The sequence below is a fragment of the Muscardinus avellanarius genome (genome assembly GCF_963383645.1).
Source record: "Muscardinus avellanarius genome assembly, chromosome: 1".
In the NCBI taxonomy this organism is placed as follows: Eukaryota; Metazoa; Chordata; class Mammalia; order Rodentia; family Gliridae; genus Muscardinus; species Muscardinus avellanarius.
Genome location: NC_137786.1, coordinates 162,406,537 through 162,428,690, shown reverse-complemented (window position 1 = coordinate 162,428,690; position 22,154 = coordinate 162,406,537). Strand labels below are relative to the sequence as shown.

Sequence of the window (22,154 nt, the reverse complement as noted above, 5' to 3'; positions counted from 1 at the left end):
GATGGAGACCAGGGCATTCTACCTCTGAGCTACACACCCAGCCCTATTATTTTGAAACAGTTTTTCACTGAGTTGCAAAGGGCCTCACTACGTTGTAAGCGAGGCTGTCCACCAACCGCAATCCTCCTGTTTCAGTCTCACAAATGCTGGAATTACGAGCATGTGCCACCAAGCCCAGCTGTTTTTTTTTTTTTTAATGTTTGCCCCTCTTCTGGGGTGAGATGGTTTCACAAACTAGTTCTAGTTTCTATTTCCCTGCTGGCAAAAGAAGTTGCACATTTTATCATATAATTGTTGGCCATTTATAAATATTTTTGAGAAGTATCTATTTAGTTCATTTGTCCAATACAGATTGTATTAATTATTTGTTTATTTATCTGCTATTTGTTGGTATGGGAGATTAAACCAAAAGCTTTTACCTCCCAGTAAGTACTGGGATGACAGTCCTGCACTACCACCACTAACACACCCAGCTGTTATCCATATTAACTGCAAATTTTTCTTCCAGGTTTTATATATTTTTAATACTTTTATTGGTGCAATGTAATTGTACATTATAGTGGGCTTCAAAGTGGTGCAAACATACAAGCACATATCGCTTGGTGTTTTTCCACCTGCATCCCTTTCTAATTTCTCCCTTTTGATTGACTGTACTCTTTTGAATCAACAGGAGCATAGGTTACCAAAGTACAGACTTGTTCATGAATTTTCACCTCCCTTCATTTTCTGAATGATCACACATGGAGAGCATAGGTGACATTCCTTATTCCTTTTTCCCAGTCAGTTTTTCTGGGCTTGGTGTCAATGCTTATATCTCAGGCCCCATCTCCTTCACAGGCTATTTCTGGATGTCTTTATGTGACCAGTGTGCAGGCTTCTTGAAGCCCATCCCTGGATGTCCTCTGTGAATGCTGAGTGTGTGTTGTCTGGTCCCCACCTCCTTGATGGCAGAAGGCCCTTCTTGCCACCCTTATGGGTAGAAACCACACAGATGGGCCAACAGCAGAAAAAAATGACGGGTTGGGAGGCTGCCCCTTATGGAGAAAGAATGATTGGGTCTGTGAGCTCGATCTTAGTCATCCAGCCACGGTCTCTGCAAACCTGAGTGTTTTCTTTGTACCTCAGTTTTCTATAGGTCTCTTCTATAGACTCTTTGCTACATAGATGTTTTACATTAGATGAATAATTAACCAATATAGTGCTGATTCTTTTGTTTCCCTGTGGTAGAAAATAAGCCCATTCTGGTTTTCTTCCCTCAGAAAGATGGACTCAGTCATGACACAAGCCTTCCAGGAAGAACTCACCTGCTTCATCTGTCTGGACTACTTCATAGACCCAGTCACCATAGACTGTGGGCACAGCTTTTGCTGGCCCTGTCTCTGCCTCGCCTGGGAAGAAGCCCAAACTTCTGCCCATTGCCCTGCGTGCAGGGAGCCGTCACAGCGGAGAGACTTCCAAACCAGTATCCGTTTGAAGAATCTGGCATCCCTTGCCAGAAAAATGAGTCTTAATCAACTACTGAGCTCTGAGGAACATAAGTGTGAAACCCACAAACAGCCGAAGAAGATGTTATGTGAAGAGGACAAGAGCCTGCTGTGTGCTCTCTGCTGCAGCTCACAGGAGCACAAGGCTCACAGGCTGCGTCCTGTTGAAGGGGCTGCAGAGGACTACCGGGTGAGTGAGACCTCTGAGAATAGGTGATGCTCTCTGAAGACTGGAGGGAAGAATAGCTAAGATTAGAGGGATAAGAGAACCATAATTCTCTACTGAGTGCCGTGCAGTGTTCTAGTACCAGCAATAGAACTATGAATAAAGTGTTTGAGTATAGCTGCCTTCATAGAGCCTGGGAGAGTGACGTTATAGTGACTGTACAGTGTAATGCTCAAGGCATTGAAAGCACTTGTGATCATAAGGAATTGGCAATCTAACAAAACTACATTTCCAGGCAGGTGTGGTGGTACATGCCTGTGATCCCAGGTAGTAAGGAGGTTGAGGAAGGAGGATGGCAAATTAGTGGAGCCCTGTCTGAACAGAAAAATAATGTCATCTTTATTTAGTATTTTGAGTAGTGTAGTGGTAAAGCACTTGCCTAGGGTGCAGGGCCTCTGGGTTCTATTGCCAGCACAGGGGTCGTGGTGACTGCAAATTAAAAAGCTTCTACAGGACTCGTGTTTCTTAACATTGCAAAATAAGTATGATAAAGTACATTGGAATTATCCAGAAACAAGTGGCATATCCATATTCAGATGCAAATTTTCACACTACCAGAAAGTTAACTTCTTATTTTCCCATTTCCTAGGGAAATGGCTTGATTACATTTTGTGATTTGACAGTGCAAAAGGCCATACATTTGATAATTACCCATGGCAAACACAGAAAACTGATGCTTCTATTCTCCCTAAAGGAGTTTTAATAACACCCCTGCTTTCTCCCTCAATATGGGTCTGAAGTCAACTTGTTTGCTTGTCTTGTGCTCAAATTTTGTTGTTTTACAGGAGAAGTTCTTGAAGCTAATGAGATCTTTATGGGAAAAGATCCAAGAAAACCAGAGAAATTTGGATGAGGAGAGCAGAGTACTCGAGCAATGGGTGGTAAGTGTAAGAGGACATTTCCCTCCAATCAGCCTGAGACAGAGAAGCTGGGACTTTATCTATTGGTCAATTCAGCTGGAATCAGGGCAGTTAAAATGTTAGAAAGATGTATCAGATGTCTACTCCAATGAGATTACAGTGCAACACAGCTGCTCAGAGAGAATGGTTGCCTTAGGAGCAGGGAAGGTTGACAGTAAAGTCCTGTTTACTAACAGATTAAAGCATTGTGTTTATTTATGAATCATCCATAAATTCCAAATGCATGCACATAGTATTTAGTCTAGAGAGGATATATAAAGGAATTATCCATGAAAAAAGGAGATCTTCTCTGATTGTTTAAGGAACTCATCAAGTATTGAATTGGCCCGAGGGAGGGCAATAATGTCTTTCAAAATAGTTAATAAATAATGAAAAATAAATGAAAGACAGAGAAGAATGAATCCATAGTTTCTGAAAAATTGAATGACATGAGTTTATGAGTATAGATATCAGCAGAAACTATGAGCCTACAGGCATAGATGATGTTTAAGTGTAGCAGGATAGCGTTGGCTTGGATATGTGATTGAGGAATTCTTGTCCCTACAGTGGTATGTGTGTCTACAAAAGGAGATCCTCAAGACAGCTTACAGGATGCTCTCTCCATTTACCCATAAGAAAGAAAACCATTATTTGGAGATTCTTACAGTAGAAGGCATGATTCTTTTCAAGCATCTGAAGAAAAGCAAAGCTAAAATGATTGAAAAGAAGAAGCACCTCAGGACCAGCTATAATAAACTAATGAAACTGTGCCATAAGCCAGACATGGAGCTCCTGCAGGTGAGACCCAAGGACATGCTTTGCCCACATATATGTACCAAAGATATGTTTCTATAGCCCCTGCACTTTGGTGGGGGTTTTCCCAATTTGAAATATGTTTTTTAAACTATCTATAATAGAAATGCTGGAAGGGAAATATTTAATTATAGTGAAGTGTGAGCTTTTTTTTTTATAAAATCTAAGCATTCCTTTCTCTCTCTTTTTTCTCTCTCTCTCCTTTTAACAGGATTTAGAAGACACAACTGGCATGTGAGTATGACAATCAATGGGAAGTGGGGTACCATGAAGGCTCTACAGAGACTGGGGTACCATGAGGGCTATGAACATGTTTCTGACAATTTGAAAGCAAAACTTATTAAGATAGTGTAACTCTTCTCTGTGTATCTGTGTTTTACTGAATATGACTTTGTGCTGCTTATTTTAGATTTCTTATGATAAATATCACCAGAGATACATGGAATACTTTTTGTCAGGTGATAGGTCAAATATACAAAGAAGTAAATTTAAACAGATTTGTGAAGACTAAAACAATTTCATTTCCTTTGTGGAGTTACACTAAATATCAGTAGTAGCTGCTCAGAGATCCAGGCACCTTTGGGGGCAAATGGCTCTAAGACTCTTCAGTGAGCATGCCTAGAAATGTCCTTGGTATCTTTTCATCTTGAACATAAATCTGAACTGAGCACGTTCAGAAGTGTACATCCTGAGTCTAGTCTTCTCAGGAATGGACCTGACCCTCAAGTGAATAAACTTGAGAGGCTCTCAGAATAAGATCCCCATGCTGTCTTTTTTTGGGGAGAGTGGCTTTGCGGATTACTGTGGGCCTCTCTTAATGTGCTGCAGAAAACAGTGTAGATTTTCTCCATTCTCTTATCTTCTGCTGTGCCCTTGGCTTTGCACTCACCAAGAGGCAAAACCTTGGTTACATCAAAAAACACTTTGGTGAAGAAATTTCAATAGAGTGATTATGTATTTCTTTAAAAACCATTTCTGTAAGCTCTAATGGAGTCTTTGATGCCAGGAAGATCAATTTCACTTCCATTCTTGCAGGTATGAGTCAGTGGTGCCGACCATACCCCAGCCCCTGAGGCCCAGGCTCAGGGCTCAGCCCATTCCTGGACTAATTGACAGGCTCAACTGCTGCTGCCGGGGTGAGTATCAGCCTAGCAGGGGGACAAATGAACAGTGGATATCTTCAGCAGTCATTCTTTGTGGGTGATCATTTCTCAGTCATTAATATCTTACCTTGTAAAGGGGAACAGCATATCACTAGGCATTTTAACCATACTTTCTCAGATAGTGCCAATGATGATATGGGCAAAAAAGAAGATAACTTGGTGTGGGGTAAATGGGATTCAGGCCTGTCATATATCACATATAGTTAAGAAAAAGAAACTTCAAAACTTGCCCACTTTGAGCCCGGTGCGGTGGTGCACGCATGTAATCCTTTGCATGGGAGGTGGGGACAGGAAGATCGCACAGGTTCAAAGCCAGCTGTGCTGGCATAAGAGACCCTCTTTCCAAATAAAAACATAAAAATAGGTCTGGGAGTGTAGCTCGTAAGTAGAAGGGCTTCCAGGAACCCCAGTACCACCAAAAACAGAACAAAATAACAACAACAACAACAAAATACCCACTTGGCCCTAAAATATTACAACACATAATGTCAGTTGTTCATGTTATACTGATGAATATTTAAAAGCGTATTTCAAGTACAGTTAATTATAGAGATAGGGTTCTTGATTTTATATTTAAAATTATTTCTTTCATCAACTTCCATATTTGAATTTCTAATACCTTATACATGGTATTACAAAAAACAAAGTAATAAACCTAAGATAACAAGTATACAGAAACATTTGAGTAATTGCCAAGCAAGTTGTTTGTTTATTGGGCAGTTTATAGAATTCCATGGTAGACTTACACCTGGCAAGTTATTGCATCAAGAAAAGAAGTCTAGGGCTCAGATGGAACCAGGTATAAAAGGGGGAAGCTTCTTAGTGGAAAACCACATCACTAGCACATTTAGCTTTTTTGGTTAAACACACTTGGTTTTTTAACTAGAATACCACAATATCCCTGTTATAGAGATCATATCTACCCAGACCTTAGGTGAGATTTCCCCCTGAGAAAGGTTAACAGAGGTCAGGTATGTTGAAGTGGACTCTGGCAATGCCCAGGTCTCTAGAATTTTAGGTGTCTTGAAAAGTAACCAGCAGAAGTAAGTTTTGTCATTTAAGAAAATTGAGAAGTGTTTTTACTCTTCTCCTTTGGTATTCAGTTATTTTTATGCAGCTTTACAATTTGTTCTTGAATACGATCCCCCCCCCCCGACCCCCGCCAGGGCTATGCCACTAACTGTTGCCTGTTTCTTTATATGAATGACTTATATTAATATGAATGACTCTAAGCTGGCTCTCTTCTAATATGAATTAAATAACTGATTTTGACTGGAGTATCCTCTTATTTCCACAGTGGATGTTTGCTTCGACAATGAAATAAAAAACCAAAATATTATGCTGTTCAACAATGTGAGAAGTTTGCTGTTTAGACAGGACCATCAAGATGCGTCTTTGAATTCTGATCCACACAGTGACTTTGCTGCCTGGGGAGACCAGGTCTTCAGCTCTGGGAGACATTACTGGGAGGTGAATGTGAACCACTCCTGGGACTGGGCTCTGGGCATCTGTGAGGATTTTGAGACAACGAATAGCCTTCCTCTTATTGAATCTGAGAAAGCATTTCTTCTTTTATGTATTAGGAAGGATGCTCATCGCAACCTCTTAACTACCTGCCCCATATTTCCACACTATATAGAGATACCCGTGGGCCGGATTGGTGTGTTCCTTGATTTTGAGAATGGAAGTGTGAGTTTCTTGAATGTTGCCAAAAGTTCCCTTATATGGAGATATCCTACTGGCTCCTTTGACTTCCCTGTTAGGCCATTTATTTTTACTAGTAGCGCGTGAAGATCAGAAATCTGGCTGATTGCCTGGGATCTCCATATTTGAGAGCCTTTATCAGTTGAGGCAAATCAGTTATCATAGTAAGCTTTATTTTATATTGTAATGTAACCTCATTATTAAATATAGTATCACTAAGTATTTTTCCATTTTAATGTGTCATCATTCTATTATAGGGTTTTTAGCTATAATTTTCTATTTTCATGTAACCCTTTTTATTATTAAATATAAAGATATGATAGAATGCAATTTTTGTTGATTCAATTTCATTAAATTAAAATCATTTTAGTGGCCCATTTAATTGTTGCCTGCTGTGAGATTTGTGTGATAACATAAACATGGATATATGATCCCTAATTCAGAAACACAACCTTTCATATATCTAGAAAGACCTGGTTATCCAGGACGCAGGTGTCAGTTCACAATCTCTTCTCTTCTTGAGTCACCTTAAGAGGGGGAAACATAGCTAAGTGTGGTTACCCACGTTGGTCTTTCCAGTATTTGGGAGGTTGAGCTGGGAGGATGGCAGTTTCAAGATCAGCTTTGGCAATTTAGCAGGACTCACAACAGCCTATCAATACTCTGTTTCAAAACAAAAAATAAAAATGACACAAAGTAAAAAATCCGATGCTCTCTCTAATATTAAGAAGTTAGAGAGAAAAAGGGTGAGAGAAGAAAGTAGACAAAGAAGGAGAAACCAGCTGGGTGTGGTGGTGCACGCTTGTAATCCCCGCACTTGGGAGGCTGAGACAGGAGGATCACACGGGTTTGAAGCCAGTCTCAGCTACTTAGTGAGGTTTTCAGCAACTTAGTGAGACCCTGTTTTCAAATAAAATATAAAAAAGGTCAGGGAGTATAGCCCGGAGGTAGAAAGCCTCTGGGTTCCACCCCCAGAACCACCAAAAAAAAAAAAAAAAAAAAAGGAGAAACAATAGATGTGCAAATAAGGGGACCCAATTGAGGGGTATAGGAGAGGACAAGAGGGAAATTCCCTAATGTACATGATGTACATTCACAAACATATCAAAGTCAATCACTAAGCCAAACATGAGAAGGAGGGAGGGGGGAGGGAATGGGGAGGAAATTGGGGAAGGGCTAAATAAATGATGTGTGCCTGTATGTCTCTACTATCTTGTACTCGCACCAATAAAAATATTTTAACAAATTAAGCTGTTTATACTATCTCATTTCAAAAAACTATAAGCCAAGTCATTAGAAAAAATAGTATAGGTATGAAAATATATTCCAGAATAAGTCTGTATCTCAAAATAATCAGAAGAGTATTAAAGTCCCCAACACATACAGATAACTATTTTTAAAGACCTAGACATGCTAATTACCCTGGCTATATCATGACTCATTGTATATATTTCAAGTCATAATACTCTGTACCACAAATGTGTATAAATATATAAACATAAAAATGTCATTAGAAAAAATAGAAAAGGCCGTGCATGGTAACGCATGCTTGTAATCCCCGTGCTTGGGAGATGGGGACAGGAGGTCATGCAGGCTTAAGAGACCCTGTTTCCAAATTTTAAAAAGTATAAAAATAGGTCTGGGAGTGTAGCTCGGAGGTAGAAGGGTTTCCAGGAACCCCAGTACCACAAAAAAAAATTTTAAAAAAAGAAAAAATAGAATAGGTATGAAAATATATTCCAGATTAAGTCTGTATCTCAAAATAATCAGAAGAGTATGAAAGTCCCCAACACATACAGATAACTATTTTAAAGACCTATAAATGCTAATTACCCTGGTTATATCATTACACATTGTATATATTTCAAATCATAATACTCTGTTCCACAAGTGTACACATATATATAAACTTATAAATAAATTATTATAAAATAATTTTGAGATTCATAAAACCTCAAATGTTCTGCTTATCTCACTCCATGTTTGTTTTTTCTTCTTCTCAGTTGAATGGCTTTTCCCAGCCCTGGAAAGACTTCCCAGCTTAGTATCTCCACTTATTAATTACCCTTAAGTCTAACTTAGCATCCTTAAAATAACATATGTTTATATTCCTTATATATTTGCTCAATTCTCTTCTTTCATACATAAGTTTCTGAGAGTCTCACTATGTTTCTGAGGCTGTCCTCAAACCTGTGAGCCTCTTGGCTCAGACTTAGAGACTTATAACTGTGTGCTCAATATTTTTGTACCCTGATTAGACTTTAACTTTTTTACTGGGGATCGAAACCACAGGCAAAATGATCTATACAAAGTTTTGTCAAAGAGAGAAGTGGAAAATAGTGATTAAGACAGTTATTTGTGAAATTTGATTTTTGTGCTCTTATCTTGATTTTGACAGATAATTGAAGTTTGACTAAGAGAAGACATTGATACATTCTTTAGCACAGTTCACCAAGTTTATTAATCTTCCAAAACACTATTTCAGTCAGTGCTTCTTCCTAGTTCTCACCTCTCACCCACTCTAGAGCTTTTTGTATATTGTTTACAGAATTCTAACATCTTTTATATTTTTATATTTGTAAACATTTGGGGGCCCAGAATCTTAGAAAAACTCAATGAAATATATCTTGTCATGAATCCCAGCTGTTATGACATCAGTCATTCACTCTGTTGAAAAGAGAGAGCTGCTGTCAAGATGACTGTATCATGTGTGTCTATTATCATTGCTGTAGTAATATCCCCTTGTGACATCATTAGGTATAATGTCTACATGCAGTGAGCATTTTGATGATGCCAGATTGTCCTGCTCAGCCTTGCTCATCCCTCATCCTTAACATGGCCGCAGCCCTTGTATGTGAGAGTGTTGACTCACAGTGCAAGATCCAGAGCCCTGCTGCTTTCTTCTGATACTCTCTTCCTCTTGATTCATTCACAGCCACAATTCCTGTATTCCTTCCATATCATTTGATTGTAACTGGATCCCCCTAGATTATTTTTTTTTTTCATGGTACTAGGGATTGAACCCAATGTCCTCTGAGCTACACCTCAGATTCTTCTTTCTTTCTTTCTTTCTTTCTTTCTTTCTTTCTTTCTTTCTTTCTTTCCTTCTTTCTTTTCTTTCTTCCTATTGGGAATTGAACCCAGGGATATTTTACCTCTGAGCTGCATTCCTAGACTTTTTATTCATTTTATTTTTATGGTACTGGAGATTAAACCCACAAGTATTCTACTTTTGAGCTATACTCCCAGCTTTCTTTCTTTTTGCCTTCTTTCTTTCTTTCTTTCTTTCTTTCTTTCTTTCTTTCTTTCTTTCTTTCTTTCTTTCTACTAGGGTTTGAACCAAAGGGCATTCTACTTCCCAGCTATACCCTCAACACTTTATATTTCTTATTTTGAAACATGTCCTCACTAAGTTGCTCATCCTCCTGTCTCAGTCTTCCAAGTAAGTACTAGTATTGCAGGTGTGTCCCACACATTCAGCCTCTAATTTATTTTTTTATTTTTGAAAGAGCACCTTACTAAGTGGTTGTCCTCAAACCTAGGATCCTGCTGTCTTGGCCTCCCAAGTCCTGGGAATGCCCATGTGTGTTACCATTCCTGCTCAGTTCTGACTCTTTTTTATATACATACTCTTTTTGACCAGCTAAACTGACCAAGGACAGTTTAATTTATAACAATAGGAATATAATCTTTATTCTGCAAACTATATCCATAATAAGTATCAATTCCATATTTCCCTAAACTGCTTCACCAAAACTGCAATTCAGTGGGAATTCCCTTTTGACTTACAGCCATTGTGAGCAATGCTGCCAGGCATTTGTCAGTCCTCGTAATCTGCAAGCTCGGGACCCTGGAAGATTGGTGGTATGACTCAATATGAGCATGAAGTCCTGAGAACCTGAGGAGACTATGGCAGGATAAAGAGTCAACTCTTCCATCCTAGGCCTTTGTCCTGTGCAGCCCCTCTGATGGCAAAGAGTTTGCCAATTAAGAGAAAATGAAAATATTTTAAATTTAAGACAGAAAAGTTTGAAAGTTTTATCTTTAGTTTGTATTATGCATTTTATATAGTGAAAACTCTTAGTTATGTTTTCATATTATATTTTATTAAAACAAATATTAAGGGCTATTTTGAATTTCTATTTAATAAATAAAAGTAGAGTAATGCACAAGGCACTAAGATTCTAAAAGCGACTCGTGCTTTTTGTGTCATTATCCTTTGAGGCAGTGTCAGCAGTGTTTTGTGTGCAAATGTGTGCTTTTGTTTTCTCATTGATTTTGGGGATTTAGACTTTTAGTATAAATTCGATATGACTGGCATATTGAATTGATTTGGAAAATGCTTTGGCAGATTGTGTTCAGTTTTTCCTCTTTTAATTTACAAAATTAGTATTAAAAACCTGATTGTGTGTGTGTGTGTGTGTGTGTGTGTGTGTGTGTGTGTGTGTGCGTGAGCATGCACACAAGTGCTGAAGATTAAACTGAGAGCCTCACTCATACTGGGCAGTTCCTCTCACTGAGTTGTATCCTCAGCCTAAGTTTATGATCAGAACATGTAAGTCACAGTTGCCAGTAGGTGGTAGAAAGACCAACATCACAGGCTAGAGAGACAAAGGAATCAACTGGAGCTCTGCTTGTGATTTAATTTTTAATTTTTTAATTTTAAATTTGTTGCACCGGGAAACGAACCCAGGGGCATTCTACTGAGCTATATACTCAGCAATACCCCTTCTTTTTGGTTCTGGGGGTTCAACTCAGGGACATTATGTTGCTGAGCCTGTCCTTGAACTTGTAATTCTTCTGTCTCAGTCTATAAAGTACTGGAATTACAGGTGTGGACCATCATACCTAGCCACCTCCAACCCTTTCAATTTTTTTTTTACTTTGAAACAGGATCTCACTAAGTTTCTAAGGATCTTGCTAAATTGCTGTGGCTGGCCATGAACCTGTGATCTTTCTATTTTAGCTTCTCAAGTACTGAGATTACAGGCCTGTGCCACCATGCTGGGCCCAGCGTCTGACTTTTGTTTTTTATAATACTGGGAATTGAACTCGGGGGAATTCTACCTCCAAACTATCTATGTCCCCAGCCCTACTTTTTATTTTTATTTTGAAACAGGGTCTAACAAAGTTGCAGAGGGCCTCACAAGTTTACTGAGGCTGGCCATGAGCCTGTGATCCTTCTGTCTCAATCTCCCAAGTACAGATATTGCAAGCATGCACCACCATGCCCGGCTCTGCATCTGATTTTAAATAAGGCATTTTCAATTCTTCCAGTATCACCTGTTCTTAAAATAACATCTTCATGTTGTGGGATACAGATAAAATTATATTCCTGATGAATAAATGTTATAACACTCACAGTAATAGGCAGCATTATTCATTAGAAAAAAACAATACCTGAAAAACTGTATTTCTTTCTTTCTTTAAAAGTGAGGATTAGACTTAATGTTTATAAAATGTTTATTTCACAGCAGATTCTCAAAAAGTGTTAGGTTTATTCCTATCTTCCCTTCTTCCTTTATTCTGTCCACCATTCATATTTCCTCTTTATCTGACCCCAATAAAATATCTTGAAGTAATACATGAAACATAAAAAAGATAAGTTACATAAAATTAAAGTAAAATTCATAAAATTGCTCTACAATACATATGCCTAAAAGATCTACAGATCTGCTAGAATCTCTGAACTTAGACTGAAAGCATTATCCCAAATTTTTCTTAAGAATATGCTGTTGGGACACACATGGGGATTCTTGTCTGCAATGATAATTGTGAGGAAGAGTAACACAGTTTTTAATGTATAAAATCTAGAAGGCAATTAGCGCATCTTTTATATATAAATGTTAGTTGGGGTAGGAGGTGTTGGAAGTGATGTAGGAGAGAGAAAACAGTAGGCCCCACACTCCACGAAAAAAGGGGAAATGATAATTTAGGTAACTGTCAATTTATTTGTCCTAGGCCTGTTGGGCGCACCTCACATACTACTAAAACTGCTAAATACATTGAGATCCACATTGGAGGTGTAGTTTATTTATAAAAGTTATACATGGGAGTTCTGAAAAATTAAAGATGATATGTAGTTTGGGAATTTTTCAAATTTCTAAATAAATATTGAGAGGAAAGAAAGATAACAAAATCAAAACTCATGAGCAATGTCTTTAACAAAAGGAGTGGCAGTCTACTTCTCCATGTCCCAAAATATAAACAATTACAGATAAAGCAGACTACCATATGAGCTGTATGGAGTACCAGAATTTGCTCAGGGTGAAGCAGAGGACAGAACAGAACATGGGGTCGCTCTGAGAGCCTCAAAAGGCAACAACACGGACTCACTGGAAAGTGAGAAGAGCCATTTTCAGAACAGCTTAGTAGGATGAGCATTCACTGTACTCGGCATGAACTCCAGGATGAAGGGTGATGGGCTGGGACCACAGGGTTTACATAATTCTCAAACATAATTAGCTCCACAGCCCTTCCATAAGCAAACTCTGTTTGGAGAAAAATGTTCATGGAGTAAAAGACAACTTAAAGAAGGCTGGGTGCTAGTTGTCCCAGTGCACACCCCTAATCCCGGTACTTGGGAGACAGGAGGATTGCAGGTTCCAGGCCAGACTCAGCAAATCAGCAAGACCCGCAGCAACCTAGCAAGACTGTTTCAGAAGAACAACAAAAACAGAAAGTGCTGGGTGTGTTGTTTGAAGGTCAAATGTTCCTGAGTTCAAACACCAGTGCCAAAAAAAGGAAACACGTAAATAAGGCTAAGGAAAGAAGACCAGAAACAAAAAAGACATTTATAAAAGAAGGAGGGGAAGAAAACGACAAAGATATGAAAAGAGGTCAGAGGTAGGCTGCAGAGTCAGTGTGCTAAGAAAGCTTTATTTGGTTTATTTATTTTCAGTTTTTACATTTTTTAAAACTGGGGACATTTTTTAAACTCAGGGACATTCTACTTCTGAACTACATCCTAGCCCTATTTTATTTTTATTTTGAAATAGGGTCTCGCTAAGTTGCTGGGGGTCTTGCTGAGTTGCTGAAGCTGGCCTCCAACCTGTGATTCTTTAGTCTTAGTCTCCAAAGTACTAAGGTTAGAAGGGTGTTCTACTGTAGCCATCTAGGAAAGTTATCTGACCAGTCCTTTTCTTATAAAATTTCAAGATAACTAGCTCCATATAATAACATTTGGGAACATTTCCAATCATATTTAAGGAGATTCTAGAGTACAAACTTTCTAAAAATAATAGACCTAGTGACTGTTCATGAAGTAGCTCCCAGACTTCCTGAAGAACCTTGTCCCAAGGCTGCAGTGAGCTTGCTGCTACAGCCCCAGTTATGGGATCATTGCCCCTGAGCCGTTCTATCAGACCCTCTGCCTGGAGGTCCTCAGACACACCTCACTGGGCCTCTGAGGTGCTCTGGTTGCTCTGTACCTGGTCACCTCAAGCTGTTCCCAACATTCAGCTCCTGTAGTCTTCCTTGATCCTCTCTTTCCTCAAACTTCCTCTTAGTCCCTAATGTACACTTCTGGAACTCCATCCAGAGGTATTTTGCCTATTCTTGCTCCAATAGTACCTCGTTGAAGAATCCTTTAAAGACCATACATCCCTCTAGATTCACGTCTGGTGTGCACTGCTCCCTAATTGAAAGCAGCTGCCATCCCTAGCTCGCACAAGTGCTGATTATTTTTCAGGATCTTACAAAGAACTCTCAAAACGGAGCAGTGAAAGCACAAGCCTGTAATCCTAGTGTTTGGAAGGCGGAGATAGAAAAATCAGCAAAGTGGCAAGACTTCCAGCAACCTAGTGAAACTGTTTCCAAACAAAAGGTAAAAATGGTTGGTGGTATAGTTTGTAAGTAGCGTGCTCCCGGATCCAACACCTAGTATGAAGAAGAAAAACAAAAGACCCCTCATAAATGAGAGAGGAGATCTCAGAGCAGCACCGGCTTGAATCTCTAAATTCAAGTGTAAGCTGTTGGCTTCAGGAAATGACTCAAGTAAGTTGGGACCCTTGGGGGATGGAGGCAGAGATTATATGCCAAAGGGTAGGTCTAAACTCTTGATTTCAATAAGGGGAGAACTGGAGATGAGGAGATACTTGAGGTGGATATCTTACTCTGAAGACTTTTCCAACATGATTGGAGTCTTCCTCTATTTCTCTTGTATTAATAATGGTGAGACATTTTTGCTTACTGAAACCAGTTCTCATAGGAACTAGATAAATCATGAACATTGAAAGTATTAGGATGGGTAGGGAGCTGGAGCTACAGGGAGAGACTAATACTTTCTCAAGGCACAAGGTGATCCCCCCTTAGTCACCTCTCTCTCTCTCTCTCTCTCTCTCTCTCTCTCTCTCTCTCTTTCTCTCTCTCTTTCTCTCCCCCCCCCCTCTCCCTTTCCCTTTGTATCAATGAAGAGAGCTTGGCCGGTTAAGAATTAGTGTGGTGGCGCATGCTTGTAATCTCAGCATTTCAGAGGTAGAGACAGGAAGATCGTGGTTCACAGAAAAACTTGGTACTTAATTAGGCCCTTCACAACTCAGTGAGACCCTGTTTCAAGTATATAAAAAGAGGCCAAGAGTTGTGGCGCACACTCATAATCGCAGCACTTGGGAGGCTGAGACAGGAGGATCACAAAGGTTCAAAGCCAGCCTCAGCTGCTTAGTGAGGCTCTCAGCAACTTAGTGAGACCCTGTTTCCAAATAAAGTATAAAATAGGTCTGGGAGTGTAGCCCAGAGCTAGAAAAGCTCCTGGGTCTCACCCCCAGCATCACAAAGTAAATAAAATAAATAAATAAATCGAATGAAAAATAGGGCTGAGGGTATAGCTTGGAGGTAGAATATCCCTGGGTCCATGTCCAGTACAGAAAAAAAAAATAGTGTTTGTAAACAGTTGTGCAATTTTTCAGTAAATGAACAAAGACTGAGGCCTATGGAGGAGGCTGGGCCTCTGTGAGGCCACCTGACACCTGTCTGGACCCAGGGAGTTTGATTGTTTGTGTCAACTGTTAAGGCTTCTGATATAATCAGAGAAGTCCAAAGGGCAGCACAGTTGCGGGAGCTCCTGTAGCTCCGCAGTGTGAGTGAATGGCCCAGAAAGTGGTGCTTCCCAAGAGAACACTCCCTCCCTCCTCTGGTATGGGGAGATGGGACCTTGGTAGTGGACTCAGGCTGGGAAGTGGAGGCACAGAAACCTAGTCCGGGCTCAACGGTGACACCTTAATGTGGCAGGGGCTCCCAGAACTCACAGATCACCAGGAATGGACCCATGGCCAGAACACTCTTAGATGTGAGGACTTTTTCTCAGGTGCTCATTTGGCCTGGTGACTGGAGTTGGTAAAGTAGAGGAGGGCAGGGAAGGGTGACCTCCTAGGTGGTTCAGAGCATGAATGAAATGTAAAAGAGGGTCATGGTGATAGGAGACCATGGAAAGTGGAGAGTGGTGCCCATCTCAGGACTTAGGAGAAAATGAGGACCAAAAGCGAGATCCCAAAGGAGACCAGGGCGAGAGAACAAGTGGGATTCAGGGGCACAGAGACGTCCCTAGTGCTGCCCGCCTCCACCTGATCCACTCTGGCCTTTGGCTTCTTCCTTAGGCAGAGGTGGCTTCCCCGGTACCCCATCAGGCCAGAAGGGGAGCCTTTCTTTGGATGTTGATGTTCACAATGGGAAAGATGAAGTTTACCATGAGGATGAAGATAGGCTTGGGCTCTAAAAACATGGTCCAGTTGCATCTACACATGTCAGCAAAGTCAGGAATCAGACACCGAGATAATCACAAAGCCACATTGGGCAAAGGAAAAAACAAAACAAAACACCCAAAGCCACTTATACCCTGGACTAGGCTTGCAATCTGCATGGTCATCCTTCCTCAACTACTTTATGACATTTGTAGAAGGAGTGGTGTGCACTCTGCCATCCCCATCCCACTACAGACAGTGATTTTCAGGCCATGATCAATATGACTCCTGAGATTTAAAAGAAGAAAGCACACAGGCATCTAAAGGATTTCTCCTCAACCTGAAAATCAAAGGATTTCCCTCCTCTGGCCCCTTGATTCCAGATTAATAATGTACAATGGAAGAGCAGCAGAAACCAACATGTACACACATATCTTAACAGATGAGCAAGAGGTGAGCTACTTTCAGTAATTCGTTTCTTTATTTTTGGTACTGGGGATTGAACCCAGGAGCATTGTACCTCTGAGCAACACCCAGCTCTATTTTTTATTCTTTATTTTGAAATAGGGTCTCACTGAATTGCAAAGGGCCTCACTAAGTAGCTGGGGCTGGCTTTGAACCTGCGTAATCCTCCTGTCTCAGCCTCTCAAATGCTGGGAGTATGAGTGTGTACCACCACGCCCGGCTTACTTCAGCAATCCTGACTTTAGCCACTCTGCTTAGCAAGAAAAGCTGAGGAGGATTGTATATAAATATGTAAACATTATCATGATGAAGGAATTAAAAAGAAAATCAACTAGTAGGGTGTGGTGCACATTCCTGTAATCTTGGTACTTGGAAGCAGAGTCAGGGGAATCAGTTTGGAGACCAGTTGAGCAACTTAGTGAAGCTCTCAGTAACCTGATGAGACGATTTTTCAAAATAAAAATGAAGAAATAAATAAAAATTAAAAGGGCTGGGAATGTAGCTTGGATGTAAAATGCCTTTAAATTCAATTCACCATTACCGTTCTCCCTCCATACACAGGCCAATTTATCTTCAAAATTCTAAATGGCCAGAGTTCAGAAAGAGAATAAAATTTTAATGTTCTTAAAAAAGAGTATCTCCTCTGCAACCCAGTGAGACAATGGCTAGGTTATGCTGTTATTCTTTATTTCCCCTTTCCTCTCTAGGAATCTACCTCTCTCTCTTTCCCCCGTCCCCATCCCCAAATCCCAGCCCTGGAGTCCATCTGATGATTTTCCATTCTCTTCCTTGCTCTTTTTGAATAATTACAACACTTTTCCTGGCCTTGCTCTTATTCTATGCGATATAGTAATAATACATGGCAAACTCTAACCAAATAGAAGATACAAAATAAAAGCCAATAACAAGTCTATTTTTTTTTTTAAATGGCCCTTTGAATTAACCCGAGGACCTCCCACATGCTAAGGTAGAATTCTATCTGGGTTTTCAGCTATATCCCCTAGACTTCTATTTAGCCTGAGATAGAGTCTTGCTAAGTTGCCCAGGCTGACTACAAACATGTGCTGTTTCTGCCTCAGCCTCCCAAGTAGCTGGGGTTACAGGAGTGAGCCACTGTGCCGGAAATAAAATAATCTTTCTATAGAGACCTTATTCAGACCTCAGCATGGTTAGAATCTCCATTTCTACCACTCATTAGCTTAACCCCAGCAGGTCTTTGGCTTACATATGAACTTTAATTTCTGTCAGTGCCCAGCACACATGTACTCCAGGACTGAATATGGTTGCTATCTTCCTGTGAATGCTTTCTAACCCAAATTATTGGTATTCCTTATTTTTGAAATGAGAAGAGAGAGAAAACAGAGAATTAAAAACAACAGACAGTGAGGGTGGTTGAAGTCTCTGGAGTGATCAAAGGAAACTCCATAGTCCATGGTCCCACCTAGGAGGCCAATTCCAAAACAAGTTTACAAAATCAAAGCAGTTGAAATTGAACATCCTTCATTGATCTTTATGAAAATATATTTAATTTCACCAGAAATGTAAAAGAGCAAACTTTAGCTGGACACGTGGTAACATAAGCCTGAGGTCCCAGCTACTCAAGAGGCTGAGTCCAGGGATTCCAAGTCTAAGACCAGCCTGGGGAATTAAGTGAGACCCTGTTTTAACATGAAATTAAAAGGGAAATGTAGCTCAGTTATAGAGCTTGCCTAACATGAGTGAGACCTCATTCAATCCTCAGTCTGGAAGGTAATAAAAAAAGGAAGAAGAAGAAGAAAAAAAAAAAAAACAAGTCTAAGCCGGGCATGGTTGTGCACGCTTTGTAATCCCAACATTTGGGAGGCTGAGACTGGAGGATCGTGGTTCACGGATAGCCTCAGCTATTTAGTGAGGCCCTCTACAACTTAGTGAGATCCTGTCTCAAAGTAAAAAAAAAAAAAAAAAAAAAAAATTGGACAGGAGGTGTAGCTCAGAGGTTGAATGCCCCTGGATTCCATCCCCAGACATGCACATAAATAAATAATTAATTAATTAAATAAATAAATACATATCTAAAGAATTTTATATTATTTGTAGAATTTGTGATTCTACAGGTTAGGAAATTATTATTCCCACTGATACCTAAAACTTGATGCACTAGTCATCTTGTACATTCAATTGCCAATTGGCACGAGTTTTCTGGAAAAAAAAAAATCGGGTAAAGAATGGGTGCAGATTCAGACAAATAACCGAACAGTAGAAAGAGTATTATGATGTGATAATTGGAATTAGAATGTGATTTCTTGAAAAGAGATATAAATTCTTTGCAGTATTTATTCAATTTTTTAATTATTTTTGATACTAGGGATTGAACCCAAGGGCATTCTACTTCTGAGCTATACCCCAGTCCCCTCCCCCTTTTTATGGTACTGGGGATGACATTCTACCTCTAAGCTATACCCTCAGGCCTAATTTTTTTTTTTTTTTTTTTTTTTGGTGGTACTGGGGTTCCTGGAAACCCTTCTACTTCCACGCTACATTCCCAGACCTATTTTTATACTTTATTTTATTTGGAAACAGGGTCTCTTAAGCCAGTATGGCTGGCTTCGAACCTGCGTGATCCTACTGTCTCTGCCTCCCAAGCATGGGAATACAAGCGTGTGCCACCAGGCCCGGCCCTAAGGCCTATTTTTTTAATTTTAATTTTGAAACAGGGTCTTGCTAAGATAGTGGGCCTCACTAAGTAGTTGAGGCTGGCCACTAACCTTCAATCCTTCTGTCTCAACCTCCTAAGTACCGGGATGACCAACATGCACCACCATGCCCAGCCCAAGCCCTGGCCCATTTTAAATATTACATTTTAGCCAGGCATGGTGGTGCATGCTTGTAATGCCATTGCTTAGGAGGCTGAGACAGGAGGAGTATACAGGTTCAAAGCCAGCATCAGCTACTTAGTGAGGCTCTCAGCAACTTAGTGAGACTCTGTTTCCAAATAAAATATAAAAAATAAGCCTGAAAGTGTAGCTCAGAGGTAGGACTCTGAGTTCCATTCCCAGTACTGCAAAATAATAATAATAAATAAATATTAAATTTTATTTTGAAACAGGGTCTCATTAAGTTGATGAGTTTCTAAATTGCTGAGGTTGGTCTCTAACCTATGATCCTTCTGTTTTTGCCTTCCAACTACTGTGGTTATAGGCAGTGCCACCACACTCCATTTCATTTATTTTTAAATATAAGAAACGTATGAAGTAGGGCATGGTTGTGCATGCCTTATAATTCCAGTACATGGAAAGCTGAAACAGTAGTACTGAAGATTTGAGGAAGCTTCAGCAAGTAGAGAGGAAGCTTCATCTCATCAATCTAGTGAGACCTTGTTTTAAAATAAAAATAAAATAGGACTAGAGTTGTAGGTTGGAAGTAGACTTCTCCTTAGTTCAGTACCACTACCACACACCAAAAATTATTGTTTACTTAAACTAATTAAATAGATGGTTTCCTGCTAGTGACTGGAGGTGGTGATTGGACTCAGTAGGTTAAAGGAATTTTAATTCAATCACTTTGAACTAGGGTGGGTCTACCATCCTGAAAATCTGATCATGGTGACTTAATCCAGAAGCTTGGTAATTAAATCACTTGGAAGAAAAGGTGTGGTCTTTGGATATTATACAGCACCATGCAAAGGACCAAGTTTATTCTTCTCCAGAGCATGTGTGTTTAGATTCAGGTAGATATATTGGATGCTTATTGCAATCACTGGGGGGAACATTTGAGTTGGTGTTTTTTCTGTCCTCTTTTTTCCTTTGTTTTCAGTACTGGAGATTGAACCCAGAGGCATTCTACCTCCTAGATGCACTCCAGTCACTTTTATTTTTTATTTGTAGACAGGGTCTTTCTACATTGCCGAGAGTCTCACTAAGTTGTTGAGGCTCATCTCAAACCTTTGATCTTCATGTGTCTGACTCCCAGATGCTAGGATTCAGGTGTGCACCACTTTACACAGCTGAACTGAGTTTCAAAATTTCACATACAAAACAAAGGAAAAAAATCCCATTACTTGTACCAACAGATAAATCTATAATTTATACAATTATAAAAATAATTTCTAGTATTAACCCTTAAAAACAAAACTTTTGAACCAGGTGTGATGGTGCACACTTGTAATCCCAGTGTGCAGGTGGCTGAAATTGGAGGATTGCGTTTCGCACTCTCAGCTACTTGGTGAGGTCCTTCCTAACTCAGAGACCCTGTTTCAAAATAAAGAATAAAACATAGGGCTGGGAGTGTAGCTCAGAAGTAGAATATCCCTGGGTTCCATCCCCTGTATCACAATAAAAAAAAGAACTTTGCTTCATCTGTCTTCCTCTATTTTATTTTAAAATTATTTTGTATTTTATTGAAAAAAATTAATTTTGCCTAGTTACCACAACAAACTAGGAAACCATAATTACAGTTCAGACCGTGGCATGAAAAACAACATACTCCATCAGGAATCACATCAAACCCTTTCCTCTCTATTAATTCAAAAAGAGTTTAACAAAGCCAGGCATGGTGGCGCACGCTTGTAATCCCCACGCTTGGGAAGCTGAGATAGAAGGATCGCACAGGTTCGAAGCCAGCTTCAGCTACTTAGTGAGGCTCTCAGCAACTTAGTAAGACCCTGTTTCCAAATAAAAATAAAGGTGGGGCGTGGTGGCGTACGTTTGTAATCCCCTCACTTGGGAGGCTGAGACAGGAGGGTCACGCAGGTTCAAAGCCAGCCTCAGCTGGTTTAAGAGACCATGTTTCCAAATAAAATATATATAAAAATATAGGTCTGGGAGTGTAGCCCGGAGGTAGAAGGCCCCTGGGTTCCATTCCCAGTACCACACACACACACACACACACACACACACACACACACAATATCTAGCTTTTTTTTTTTAATGTTGAGACAGGGTCTTGTTAACCTGTCCAGGCGGGTTTTCAACTTACAATACTTCTACCTGCGTCAGAGTCACTCTCTACCATTGAACTATCACTTTTTCTTTGTAGTTTGAGAGTGTTTTACTAAATGGCCTAGACTGGCCGTGACGTTGAGATCCTCTTGCCTCAGCCTCCTGAGTTGATATAACTCCAAAGAGGGTCAATGTAATATTTCAGCCAATTGTCAAAGACTGAGATAGTTGATTCTCTGTCATTTTTAGGGTATTTGCTTTGTCACTATGCTAGTGTACATTATAGCCACAAAATGACAGTTTTGAGCCCCTTAAACTATGTCCAGAGGTAGATAAAGTCATTGTCTCTTCCTTATGTTTCTTTGAAGCAGAAAGTAACCCTTTTCAAAGGTCTCTAATAGTTTAAATTTATTGTTTCATTGGCTAAATTATGGTCAAATGACAATTACAACCAGTAATTTAGAAAAGACAATTATGATTTTATAGGAGGATATTGCCCTGTTTCTGTGGCTATGAATTGGGTTTGAACTTCATATTCTCATGTCCACCTAAGGAAGAGGATGTAAATACACAGAATTGGAATAGATTGGGGAGATGGAGGCAAGGTGAGAAGAGCCACGGTTTATAAATCAACTTTCCTGTTAAAGATCCTGAGGACGTTCTTCCTCTGCCTCCTTGTTTCATGAGCAATGCATTCCCTGTTCTGCTATATGAACTAGAATATTTATAGTAGGAGGAACTTAAGAATCCTCTTGCATAGTAGTTTTGCATGGGCATTGAAAATGTTGCCTTTGGAGGCCCTTGATA

At 39.8% G+C, this 22,154-nt stretch overlaps 1 protein-coding gene across 1 annotated transcript; it reads left to right on the top strand.

Moving 5' to 3' along the window:
* Positions 1–1,263: 1,263 nt before the first annotated feature.
* LOC308258533 (tripartite motif-containing protein 43-like) lies at positions 1,264–6,376 on the top strand (the record flags this gene model as incomplete). Its single annotated transcript, XM_080689180.1, has 6 exons — positions 1,264–1,674; positions 2,496–2,591; positions 3,177–3,407; positions 3,634–3,656; positions 4,458–4,558; positions 5,883–6,376. The coding sequence occupies 6 exons, from the start codon at positions 1,264–1,266 to the stop codon at positions 6,374–6,376; spliced, it is 1,356 nt and encodes a 451-aa protein (XP_080545306.1).
* Between the last annotated feature and the right edge of the window lie 15,778 nt (positions 6,377–22,154).